The sequence below is a fragment of the Crinia signifera genome, chromosome 4 (genome assembly GCF_055691185.1).
Source record: "Crinia signifera chromosome 4, ASM5569118v1, whole genome shotgun sequence".
In the NCBI taxonomy this organism is placed as follows: domain Eukaryota; kingdom Metazoa; phylum Chordata; class Amphibia; order Anura; family Myobatrachidae; genus Crinia; species Crinia signifera.
The window spans coordinates 174,894,255-174,906,595 of NC_139220.1; the positions used below are offsets into that span (position 1 = coordinate 174,894,255).

Genomic DNA, 12,341 nt, shown 5'->3' on the forward strand with positions numbered 1-12,341 from the left:
CTCCCTACACTGGCTGCCCATAAAATGGCAAACCATTTTCAAGATTAATTTATTGAGTTTCCAATAACACTTTGCAAAATAATGATCACTTGAATGGATTGTGTACAGTTCTAATGTGTACAATCCTATAACATTTACAGAACAGATAACAGCGATAGAATTTGAAATTAATGAGAGCCCTCAGAAAAATGAGCATTAAATGCATATTTGAGGTTTATTTACATATATTACAGCAAAAAAAAAAAAAAAATATATATATATTTTAATTCCCTTAAACAAGTCATTCAAATACACTAGTGGATATTTCTCTGCTAGCAATACATGTTTTTAATTTAAATGACCTTCATGAAATCAAGGATGCCATTCAATAGGGGAATTTCAGCATTTTGATGGCAAGCTTCGGACTGTCCCCCCTAGCTCTGCTGCTTCCAACAGGTCCAGCAGGTCTCAGATCACATAAAATACATTAAATCCAAGTTCAGTCAGCCCACCAATCAACAGTATCCACAAAGGAATAAATACAAAACATAAATACACACTGGTGAATTGTTGCAACAATGCACATAAGAGGAGACAAAATGCTAATTTCAGTAGCATGGCGGTAAGATACCAAGACTTTTTCTTCATGTTTTGTGCTCCATTCCGGGGATCATACCCAGATTTACATCGTCCTGCCATTTTCACAATTAGCATAACAAGTAGAATGGTGTCAAATATCCAGACGGGAATGAAGATGATGAACCAGTTCCAAGGGGCCTTCTCATCCAGCTTTAGCACCAACATGATCAGGAAGAGTAAACTAAACAGCCAAGTAAGCAGCACCCTCTGAGCCAGGGACATTCTCATTTAAACTGATTTAGAGGGTTTCAAAGCCAAGATGAAGAGTGGTGTTCCTGTATTGAGAGGATAACATATTCAGTTTGTATGCATGGACACAGAATTCTGTAATAAGACAAAAATGTTAAACTTATACGTTTAATGACCGAAGGGTTTTTAGAGCATTTGACTAAATCAAAATTATTATTTTTTTTAAATGCATTCGTATATATTAAAGAAGACACCCTCTGATGGAGTCACCTGTGATGAAACCGGTTTGGTGCTTAGCCAACAGACACTGGCGCATCATGGAGTCCATGGAATACAATATGAATGCCAGTGTGGCCGTTTAACTTGTGTATGGACTAATGTGTCCAGAACTATGGGCCTTTTGTGATATATCTGACAACTCCTTATGTGAGTTTTAAATAGTTTGAAGTAAAAGACAATTGATTTTAACACTTCACCATTCTGCACCTCTATGATTTTTGGCACTGTGTGTGGTTTTTTTTCACACACACACAGGGTTACAAAATAATATACATACACTTTAACATTTTATAAACTAAATAATTGATGTACTCAAAATACTTACATTGATATGTAGTTATGTCTTTAAGTTTCTATGACTAAAGCCGTGTACACATGGGACTAGATAGTGGAAATCACCTTGGTTAGCCAGAATCACTCCGTGTTTACACTGAAGACAATAGCTATAGCCCTGCAATTAGACTGTGCAGGCAAGTCAATTTTGACTAGACACCGCAGTGTATCTGGCTGTACACATGGGCTGGAGCTGGGGATGGCAGCCAACTTATCTTCGGTGGCTACATCTTGATTTTGAAAAGGTCAACATCTTCCAGTTCTAGCCTACTGTATGTGTACACCCATTTAGAATGTTCTAAGTGTGGCACTCGTCAATACAATAATCCATTTAGCTCCAAACTTCCCCAGAGCTGCTGTGATGCGTTTCGTCATATTGTTTACAGCAACCTGGCTTGTAAACCCTTTTCCACTAGCATCCCCCACCCAACATAATTCTGGGCAGGTGACATCACCAGAGGCGGGTCCTGAGCCAGCTCTGGGAGAAGAGAGCATCTCCCAGCGCCGGCTATTGCATAGCAGTGAACGGGACAAGGGTCGCATCAACTTGGGTTACTTGTTTATACTGCACAGCAAGTCAGGTCACACCTGTGTTCAACCCTGCTCACTACCCGGGTTGGAGCGTTTCCACCTGCCTAAAATCCTGGTTTTGCGTGCTCCCGGGCAAAAACCCAGGATATTTATGCTAATGGCAAATGGTTATTACAGGAATTGAACGAAAAAAATCTGATATATCCTCTTTCTGTAAGTGTAAACGATCTGAAGCAACACATCACAGCAGTTTTTGATGAGGTGCTCCAGTGAGTTTGAAGCAGAGTGATGTTACCAAAACATAATTTTGCAACCAACCCGACTTTAGCTATCAATGTACAAGAATTTAAAAGCAAAAGAAATCTGATTTTGCTATGTGCAACACTACATTGTTCCCCAGGATTGAAAATTATAAATTTTATTTATTAGGAGCCACAAGTGGTTTGCAGTGCTGTACATATGGCACAATACAGGGTACACAGAGCACATAACAGTACAAAAGAGTTGTCCACATGCTACCAGGGGAAGGTGGTCATTGGTAGAGATGAATAAACACGTGAGAAGAAATGTGGGTATAGATGGTAGCTAAGAGTGCTGTAAGTGTGAGAGAAAAGCTTATATTCTAGAGCAGGCCTGGCCAACCTGTGGCTCTCCAGATGTTGTCAAACTACAAATCCCATCATGCCTTGCCACAGTTTTGCTATAGGGGAGTGTTAAAACTGTGGCAAGGCATGCTGGGATATGTAGTTTCACAACATCTGGAGAGCCACAGGTTGGCCTGTCAGGAAGGGGGAGACAGAAAAGTGACGAGGTGTAGGCAAGGAGGTCTGAAAGTGAGCATGGCAGGGATGGCCAGGAAAAGTGAGCATGGCAGGGATGGCCAGGACATGATGCAGCAGGATTCGGTGAGCAGCCTTGGTACTAGGTTATGAGAAGGGTAGGTTTTGATAAACAGGTGGGTTTTCAGTGGTATTCATCACATCAATACTTACTATTATTATCATTACATTAGGTATGTGGTAAAAAATAGTTTTACCTCTCGACTGGTAGCTTAGGAGACATGGCTGAGTGGAGTGAACATGTCCTATTAAACAGTATAACCTGATGTGCTATAACTTGCCCATTTAATATTTTTAGAGTAGCAACCTAAATTGGGAGCAGTGTGCTCTATTGTCCAGTAGATAAACAGACCAGTTTTGAAAAAGAAAAAAAAAAACACAAGGGGTGAAATGTAATAGGATGAGAGAATGAGAAAGTGAGTGATTTAGTAAGAAATCTCCAGGGTTTTTAAAGTGGCAATCATTTACACTGCAAAACACAGTTTGATTTTGAAGTGTAATTTGAAGTGTGATTGTCACTTTAAAAAACCTGGAGATTTCTTACCAAATCTCTCACTTTTTTCATTCTCTCATCTTAACATTGGATAATGCATTGTTGACGTTTTGGTCCCCTTGCGGACCTTTGTCAAGGGTCAAGCCCGCAAGGGGGGGGGGATCCATGTCCCCCCCCTTGTCGGAATTTTGAACGCCGGGATCTCATACTGAATCCGTATCTGGAGGTGCAGTGCCAGCATTTGGGATGCACGGTGACATGCACCCCAAAATACCCTACATCATTGTGTTGTCAGGGCAGTGGAAGTAGAACTTGAGTCCTGTTGGAGAAAGTGCGCCATATAAATTATACTTACTTAAAACTAGAACTGCATCAACACATTGTAGCACATGGTGAGACATCTTCAGCACCTGTGTATAGCAGTGGTGCAGGGGGTCATATAAGCAGAAGCATGTGCACTGCAGGTGGGCTAGATGTTACTTGTGCAGAGAGAATTTGATTTTGGCGGGTTTTACTTCAAAGTGAGATCCATATTGCAGTGTAAAAATAAAGCAGCTAGTATTTACCTTGCACAGAAACAAAATAACTCACCCAAATATTATTCTCTCTGCACATTTTACATCTGCCTCCCTGCAGTGCACATGGTTTTGTCCATCTGAGAAGGATTTTGTCAGAAAGAGTGAACTAGAATAAGGCACTTTGTGTCTATCAAGATGTCATGAGTACCGCCTATGCTCCACATTGGGATCTGTATGACTATAGACCTTTAGAAGGCACCAAATGCAGCTGTTCTTTACAGCACAGGAGTGCCAGCTTCTATGCAGAGTGTGTGAGAAGATAGATACACAAAAAAACACATCTCGTGCATGCACGAATACCTCCAAAACTGCGTTTCCATAACAGAAACTGAAAATACAACAGAAGGTCATGTCAATTTTGTCCCGGCTATAAATATGCCCTTTTGAGCAATGTTTTCTATCCTCCTGATGAAGTCCAGCCCAATTTAGGGTGAAGGAGCGTAAACTCGTTGAGATACTAAAGCTGTGTACACACGAGGGAGATAGGGGCTGAAATCGCTGGCGACCATATTGCCAGTGATGGGAGTGTGCCCCAGTGATAAATCGCCGGGTGCGCGCTCACGTTTTCAGCCCTGTTGCAATCGCTGATTACCTCTGCGGCACCGCCGGCAGAGGTTCCCTTTCATCAGCGACCATCTCTGGTCGCTGATGAAAAGGAGAAACTGAGCAATATATCTCCCCCGTGTGTACGGGGCTTTACACTGCCTCTATATCTGCATATTAAATGTAAGCTTGATTTTACTTGACCTCTATTTGTATGATTAATAAACTCCTGGTATATTAACTTATATGGGAGTATGGGAGTAAAGAAGAAATGTGCCAGCGCTGGCTGAATGATTTACTAGATGGTGATAATGAAAATTAAATATTTAATTTTCTAATAAAAGAACAATTATTCTTAATAACATATATCACACTAAACGTAAAAATAAAAAATGGATAATAAAAAAAATACATATAATAAATTAATTTGTGTATCTGGAGCTATAGTTGCTAAGAGGTAACAGTTCCAACTGGATAAATTGTAGAAGGTTGATATTACCAGTCCACGGTTGTAGAATTGTGCTGATTATTCTATGATGCTCAGTTGTTTTTATGATAATTGGAGAAGATGGGGGATGGATTGTCCCACGTCTGCAAAGCCAAATCTTATATGGGAGTAACCAAATTATGTAGTGATTACGGTTATTGGTAGACGTTCCCTTCATTATCCAACTCAAAACATTCCCTCATCACAGTGTCCCCATCTGGTACACATATGTGTTTAACATGCCATTGCCAGTATTGAGTCTGCTTCATTCTGCCTTGCATACTGCATTATCATAGGTAATTGTGAATTAAGAATTAAAGTGAGTTAGAATGTATTAGTGGCTGGGATGGTATGTAACCTCTTACCATTTGTTTATCTTAGCTGGGTGGGTGGGGTCTCAATTAACTTAGAAACAGTTTTTAGTATTTATTGAGGATACCAGGCTGACTATAGATATTTTGTCAGGTTTTAAAGTAGGAAGATTTTTAAGTAGGGAGAAAACAGTTACATAGCTTAAGCCTGGACAGAAACTGCCAACCAACTTGGTATCAAAGTGAAACACATGTACCTAGCAACCAGAATGCACTCCCCCATGTTTATTGGTCCGGATAGTCTGTTATGTATTTATACTGTATGGGAGCAGCGGTTATCGGAAACAAATTCCTCGTGTAGTGTGTATTGTGTGCACTGATATACTTGGCAATAAAGTGATTCTGATTCTGAAACAGAAGGACAAAAAACAACAGCAACTCAGAAAACCAAGGGACTGCTTTTAGTGAGCTCACTTCATTCTCATAAAATACTACTGGCTGCTTAATCTGGCTATTCATCCAGAATATCACCATTTCTACAACTGCTAAAACTTTGAATATCACTCTTTATGCTTGTATTTGCACTTTTTTGAAAATGCACAGCTGTACCTCTAATGACTTCACCTCTCCTGCTCTTCCATTGATAGTAGGTGTCCCCCAACATTTGATTCTTGGACCTCTTCTTTATCGCTACATGTCCTCTCTGGGTGAGTTTATGTGCTCACTCGACTTCCACTATCACCTCTATGCTGATAATACTGAAATCTACCCCTACTTTCCTGATCTCTCTCCCTCTATCCTCACTCATATCTCCAACTGTCTCTCTGCTTTCTACTCTTGGATGATCAAACGCTTTTTTAGATTTAAAATATTAAAGACGAAGCTTACCTCTTCCCACCCTCCTGCATAAAACTTGACCATTTGTCATCCGAACCTTCTGTTTATGCTCACTTCTTCCCCTTCTGTGTCACCCATTCTGTCTGTCTAACCCTCCCCTTAAAGCTGGGTACACATATATACAATTGTCAGGCTGTTCTTCCGTTCTGGGTCGGACAGCCGTTCAATTGTATATGTGTATACGCTGTCCCGTACGAGCGATAAACGGCAAAAAACTGTCTTGACCATCCATACTTGGTCGGTCGACAGTTCTTTGCTGTTTAATTTTCATCCGACAGGACGGCCCCATATCGGTACAAAAGTGCAGTGTGTATGCACGTTCGACCGATATGCTGCCGTCCTTGCGACTATACTGCCAAAGCTGGAACGCCCATGTGGGCGTTCCAGCTTTGACTAAAAAAAAAAAAAACAGGAAACCCGACAAATAGGGCTTCGCTGAATTTTTAAAACCAGCCCCAGGCTCCAGGTCTGGGGCTGGTTCCCAAAATACGGGGGACAAAATGACATGGGGTCCCCCGTATTTTAAGAACCAGCCCCAGGCCAAACCAGCCAGCAGGGTAATGCCACAGCCGGGGGACACTTATTATACAAGGTCCCGCGGCCAAAGCATTCAGCCCTCTGACCGGTCAGCCTGGCCAGGGGTCCTGGGGGAGTGGGGACACCCCCAATAAAGGGGTACCCCCCTCCAGGACTTACCTGACCAGGCTGAAGCCTGGTGCTGTCCCCGGTGGCCCTCGGGCTGATTCAGTGTAAAAAAATAGATGAAAAACCTATTGTCTTTTCCTGTGGAACTATGAGTCCCAGCAAGCCTCCCCCGCATGCTGGGACTTGGAGAACCACAAGTCCCAGCATGCAGGGCATTAAAGGGCCCGCTGGCACTTGTAGTTCCACAGAAAAAAAAATAGTTAAATAAATACACACTGACACATTAGAAAAATAAAAGTTTAATACATACATTACACAAACACACTGATACTTACCTATCTTGATCCCGTAGGTAGGTCCCTAGGTTCGGTTCGGTGGCTTGGTTCGGTGGCTTGGTTCCGGGGCTGGGGCTCCAGGGCTGAAGAGTTTGGGGTCCTGGATCCGTAGCAATCCAAAGGGGTACCTGGGGAAGGAAATCCTACTCACCTGCTCCTGTGGCGACCACCTCGGCATCTTCTGTTGAAGTAGCGCTGCTCCCGGCTGCAGTGGTACCCGCTCTGCCTCCGCTATACACTAGAGACGCAGAGATCCTTCTTCCTCTGCATCTCTGCTCAAAATGATTTCTCGGCTCCTGATTGGCCAGAAATCATTCTGAGCAGAGACGCCGAGGAAGAAGGATCTCTGCGTCTCTAGTATACAGCGGAGCCAGAGCGGGTACCACAGCAGCCGGACAGAAGATGCCGAGGTGGTTGCCACAGGAGCAGGTGAGTAGGATTTCCTTCCCCAGGTACCCCTTTGGATTACTACGGATCCAGGACCCCGGACTCTTCAGCCCTGGAGCCCCAGACCCGGGGACCTACCTACGGGATCAAGATAGGTAAGTATCAGTGTGTTTGTGTAATGTACTGTATGTATTAAACTTTTATTTTTCTAATGTGTCAGTGTGTATTTATTTAACTATTTTTTTTTTACTGTGGAACTACAAGACCCAGCGGGCCCTTTAATGCCCCGCAGGCTGGGACTTGTGGTTCTCCAAGTCCCAGCTTGCAGGGTAGGCTTGCTGGGACTCATAGTTCCACAGTTTAAAACAATAGTTTATTCATCTATTTTTTACACTGAAATCAGCTCGATGCCCACCGCCCATGGGCATCGAGGACAGCACCAGGCTTCAGCCTGGTCAGGTAAGTCCTGGAGGAGGGGGGGACCCCTTAATTGGGGGGGGTCCCCACTCCCCCAGGACCCCTGGCCAGGCTGACCGGTCAGAGGGCTGAATGCTTTGGCCGGGGGGACTTGTATATAAAGTCTCCCCCCGGCTGTGGCATTACCCTGCTGGCTGGTTTGGCCTGGTTCTTAAAATACGGGGGACCCCTAGTCATTTTGTCCCCCGTATTTTGGGAACCAGCCCCGGACCTGGAGCTGGTTTTAAAAAAATCAGCGAAGCCCTATCTGGTTGGTTTCCTGATTTTTTAATACCAGCCCCGGCTCTTCAGCCACCTCGGCTCCTGATTAACCAGAAATCATTCTGAGCAGAGACGCAGAGGAAGAAGGATCTCTGCGTCTCTATTGTACAGCGGAGGCGGAGCGGGTACCACTGCAGCCGGGAGCAGCGCTACTTCAACAGAAGATGCCGAGGTGGTTGCCACAGGAGCAGGCGAGTAGGATTTCCTTCCCCAGGTACCCCTTTGGATTACTACGGATCCAGGACCCCGGACTCTTCAGCCCTGGAGCCCCAGACCCGGACCAGCCCCGGAACCAAGCCACCGGACCGGACCCAGGGATCTACCTACGGGATCAAGATAGGTAAGTATCAGTGTGTTTGTGTAATGTATGTATTAAACTTTTATTTTTCTAATGTGTCAGTGTGTATTTAACTATTTTTTTTCCCTGTGGAACTATAAGTGCCAGCGGGCCCTTTAATGCCCCGCATGCTGGGACTTGTGGTTCTCCAAGTCCCAGCATGCGGGGGAGGCTTGCTGGGACTCATAGTTCCACAGGAAAAGACAATAGGTTTTTCATCTATTTTTTACACTGAATCAGCCCTCATAGTTCCACAGGGCCACCGGGGACAGCACCAGGCTTCAGCCTGGTCAGGTAAGTCCGGGAGGGGGTAACCCCTTTATTGGGGGGGTCGCCACTCCCCCAGGACCCCTGGCCAGGCTGACCGGTCAGAGGGCTGAATGCTTTGGCCGCGGGACCTTATATAATAAGTGTCCCCCGGCTGTGGCATTACCCTGCTGGCTGGTTTGGCCTGGGGCTGGTTCTTAAAATACGGGGGACCCCTGGTCATTTTGTCCCCCGTATTTTGGGAACCAGCCGTTTTTTTTTTTAATAGGTAAAAGGGTGACTGCTATAATTATGCCCTAACCCAGCCCATTATGATAATTTTTCTCACATATGACGTGTCAATAGCCCAAATCGAGACAGTGTGTACGGTGGTACAATCTTTTTCTTGCGACAGTTTGGACGGGAGTACATCAGACGTCGCAAGTAAAATTGTACAGGTGTGTACGCGCGTGTCGGCTGTTGTTCATCGACGGTCCGACGGGAGTACGGTCGGCCGAACAGTTGCAAATAAATAAGGATTGTATAGATGTGTACCCAGCTTTAGAATGTAAGCTCTCACGAGCAGGGCCCTCTCTCCTTATGTGCCTTTCTTAGAATATATAAACCTCTGCCACCCTATTTGATTTCCTGGTAAATTGGTCAGGGCGGGGCCTCTCCCTTTCCAGTCTCCCCCCCTCCCCTTCATCTTCCTTGTTTTCCACCTCTTCTGCTCTTCCCTCTCCCTCCTTTACTCTACTACTATTTTTTTTTCTCTCTTTTTCATCATGGTTTTTGTTTTGTTGTAGTTTTTCATAATATTTTCTTTATTTTTCTCTGATCTTTAGCACTATCTTTGTACTGTTTTTCAATATATTATCACCCTCAAAAACAAAAGGGTACTTATATGTTAGTTGGGCGCCCACTATAGTTAGTACGCTCATACCCCCACTATCCATTTCGGCATGATAGTGTGGCGAGCCCCGCGGAAAACTAAGCACGCCCAACTAACACATAAGTACCAACAAAAGAGATGCCTCTGTATTATGTTGATTGTGCATATTTGAATTCTGTTTTGGAACCTCTGCGTAGGTTCTTCAATATGTCTCTTACCCTTGTTTCCATGGCATCTCATCAATAAAATTTATATATATATATATAAAAAAAAACTGCCACCCTGATGATTGCTTCATTGTCCTTTCCCCTGATGCAACTATCCTTATTAACCATGTACTTGTCCTAAACTGTCTTGTGCTGTAATTATGTGTTTTTGCTCATAACTCTGCTCTGTAAAGTGCTGCGGAATATGTATACGCTATATAAAAACCTGTTAAATAATAATATAAATAAATATGGCATACACCACAACATTTGATGTAGATTATGGGAGATTCCTCCCTCTAGCAATGGTGCTATACTGGATTTGTAACACACACGTTAAGGACATTTAGGCTTAAGCACATACAGCTACATTAAACAGACTGTAATGGTTAGCATTACTGCCTCACAGCACTGAGATCACAGATTCAAATCGCACCATGGCCCTAACTATGCCGGTTTGTATAATTTCCCCACGCTTCAGTTTCCTCCCACAGTCCAAACATATATACACTAGTAGGTTAATTGGCTCCCCCCAAAAACTAACCCTAGAATGTTTGAGTGTACATGTGGTAGGAAATATAGGGGCAGATGTATTAAACCTGGTGAAGGAAGGAGATAACGCACTAGGGATGTCGAATACTTTTGCCATCGATGGGGGAGAACCAGATGGTTTCCCTCCATCGATGGAACAGCAAAACTATGTTTTGCCTTTTTTTTTTTTTCAAAGTCCCGGGACACGGAGCATAGCCCCGCCCCCTGACACCCGCGAAGCACCACCCCTGTGTTTTGATTGGCCCACAGGCCAATCAAACACAATGGATCTCCATCGATATGTAAAAATATCGATGGTCTTCCATTGCAAATTTTAGCACTATCGATGGCCTGTTGCAGAATTGCCATCAATGGCAACGATGGCCATCCCTATAACGCACAAGCCAATCAGCTGTGTTTGAAAATAACAGTTGGGACTCGGGAGTTGGTTGGCTGGTGCATTCTCCTTCCTCTTTATCTCTTCACCAGGCTTAATACAGGGACATCCGCCCCATAGATTGTAAGCTCCACTGGGGCAGGCCCAGGGAGACTGGGAGAGATGTAAATGTTCAAAATATTCTAAATTGTAAAACGCTGCAGAACACGTGTGCACTATATAAATAACTGGTAATAAATACATAATTTATGTCAGCTGTCTTTAATACCATGGCTTTTATGCTGCCTAGAGGACTAATAGTTTGAGAAACTCTCTATAACGCCACCAAAGCCTAACAAAAGCGTTAATTAATGCAAGTGCACCATCCTATATCACATTGGGTCTAATGACAGAATGAATATAAATGAATTCTCACCAAGAAGCAGTGAAGCATACTAGCAGTCATTTTCAGACGAGCCAGCACAGAACCATGTCAAGTAATGACACTATCAGAAACGCAGATTATTCCCTCTATCACTGGGAATCTGAAGGGTTGCAGGGAATCACCCGTCACCGCCGTAAAGCGTCCATCATAAAAGTACTGTACCACGGAGGAATCGCTTCCGGTTCCAAGCTCGTCTGGCGATTGGCCATCATCATGCAAGGTTTAACCAATCAGCAGGAGATATCTGCAGATGCCATTAACACAATCACGGCGCACTTGTAAGCCATCTTTAGTAATGGAAAATATAGGCGTAAAGAATATTTTTACTTGATATATCACAATACATGACAGCCTAACTATGCCACTGCCTTCGTCAATTCGTAATGAGATGCGATTTATTCAAATACTAGTATTGGGTAAGTCGTTACCAATGTATCTGGTCTTTCCAGAGACCAAGATGGACGATAAATTCATAAGGGAACTTTACACACGGTCCGACATATTTGTTTTGGAAATAGCCCGCTATCTGCCGCTTGGGGAGTCTTTGTCTGACTGCCTCCAATGCGCTACTGCGGGCCCGCCTCACCTAAACTCAGTGACCTTACAACTCCCTGATTGGTCAACCCTTTGTGACGCAACTGTCGTTGCCAAGGGAAGAATTTTGCGCGTGCCAGGTGCTCATACCCGGCCGGTCTACAGAGACGAAGAGTGCGCGCACCGGGAGCGCGGACACAGGGCTCATGCTGGAGTGAGGTCCTGACTCCGAGTCCTGTCCGGTGCCCGAGGTGGGAGGAGGAGACGGAGGCGGCTCCAGGGGCTGCAGGTAACCTTGTAGACTGTAGTCTTTGTACCTTGTAAGACTTTGTGCCCATCATGCAGTATCCGCTGCCTGCTGTACCAGTGACTCAGTGTGCCAGCTACTCATCAACAGGCATCGCCTCCTCTCCATCCCTGCCTGCTACACTGCGGGCACACATGCAGTACTGCATGTCCTGTCACATACGTGCTGCTGTGTAGCACACGTCCTCTTACACACATGGGGACGTCACGTATGTCATTTCTTTTATCGTTGTGTTACTCGTTCTAGCCGTGTACACGTCTAGCA

At 44.3% G+C, this 12,341-nt stretch overlaps 2 protein-coding genes across 4 annotated transcripts in view; one reads left to right on the top strand and one right to left on the bottom strand.

Annotated features, from left to right (window-relative positions):
- Nucleotides 1–189: 189 nt before the first annotated feature.
- Nucleotides 190–11,432, bottom strand: TMEM60 (transmembrane protein 60). 2 transcript variants are annotated; one of them, XM_083183052.1, is made up of 2 exons: nt 11,228–11,432; nt 190–893 (listed from the first exon to the last, which is right to left on the bottom strand). In XM_083183052.1, exon 2 carries the CDS (start codon nt 844–846, stop codon nt 448–450), a length of 399 nt encoding a protein of 132 aa, XP_083039178.1. In that variant the 5' UTR covers nt 847–893; nt 11,228–11,432; the 3' UTR covers nt 190–447. The 2 variants fall into 2 exon arrangements, with proteins under 2 accessions (XP_083039178.1, XP_083039179.1); XM_083183053.1 differs by lacking the exon at nt 11,228–11,432 and adding an exon at nt 3,638–3,780.
- Nucleotides 11,433–11,799: 367 nt separating this feature from the next.
- PHTF2 (putative homeodomain transcription factor 2) overlaps nt 11,800–12,341 on the top strand; it is an 86,648-nt gene continuing 86,106 nt past the window's right edge. Inside the window, exon 1 of one of the 2 annotated variants that reach the window (XM_083183050.1) lies at nt 11,800–12,059. The gene's annotated coding sequence lies outside the window, so the exon portion shown is untranslated. The remainder of the gene's footprint in view (nt 12,060–12,341) is intronic. The other variant, XM_083183049.1, reaches the window with a different exon arrangement.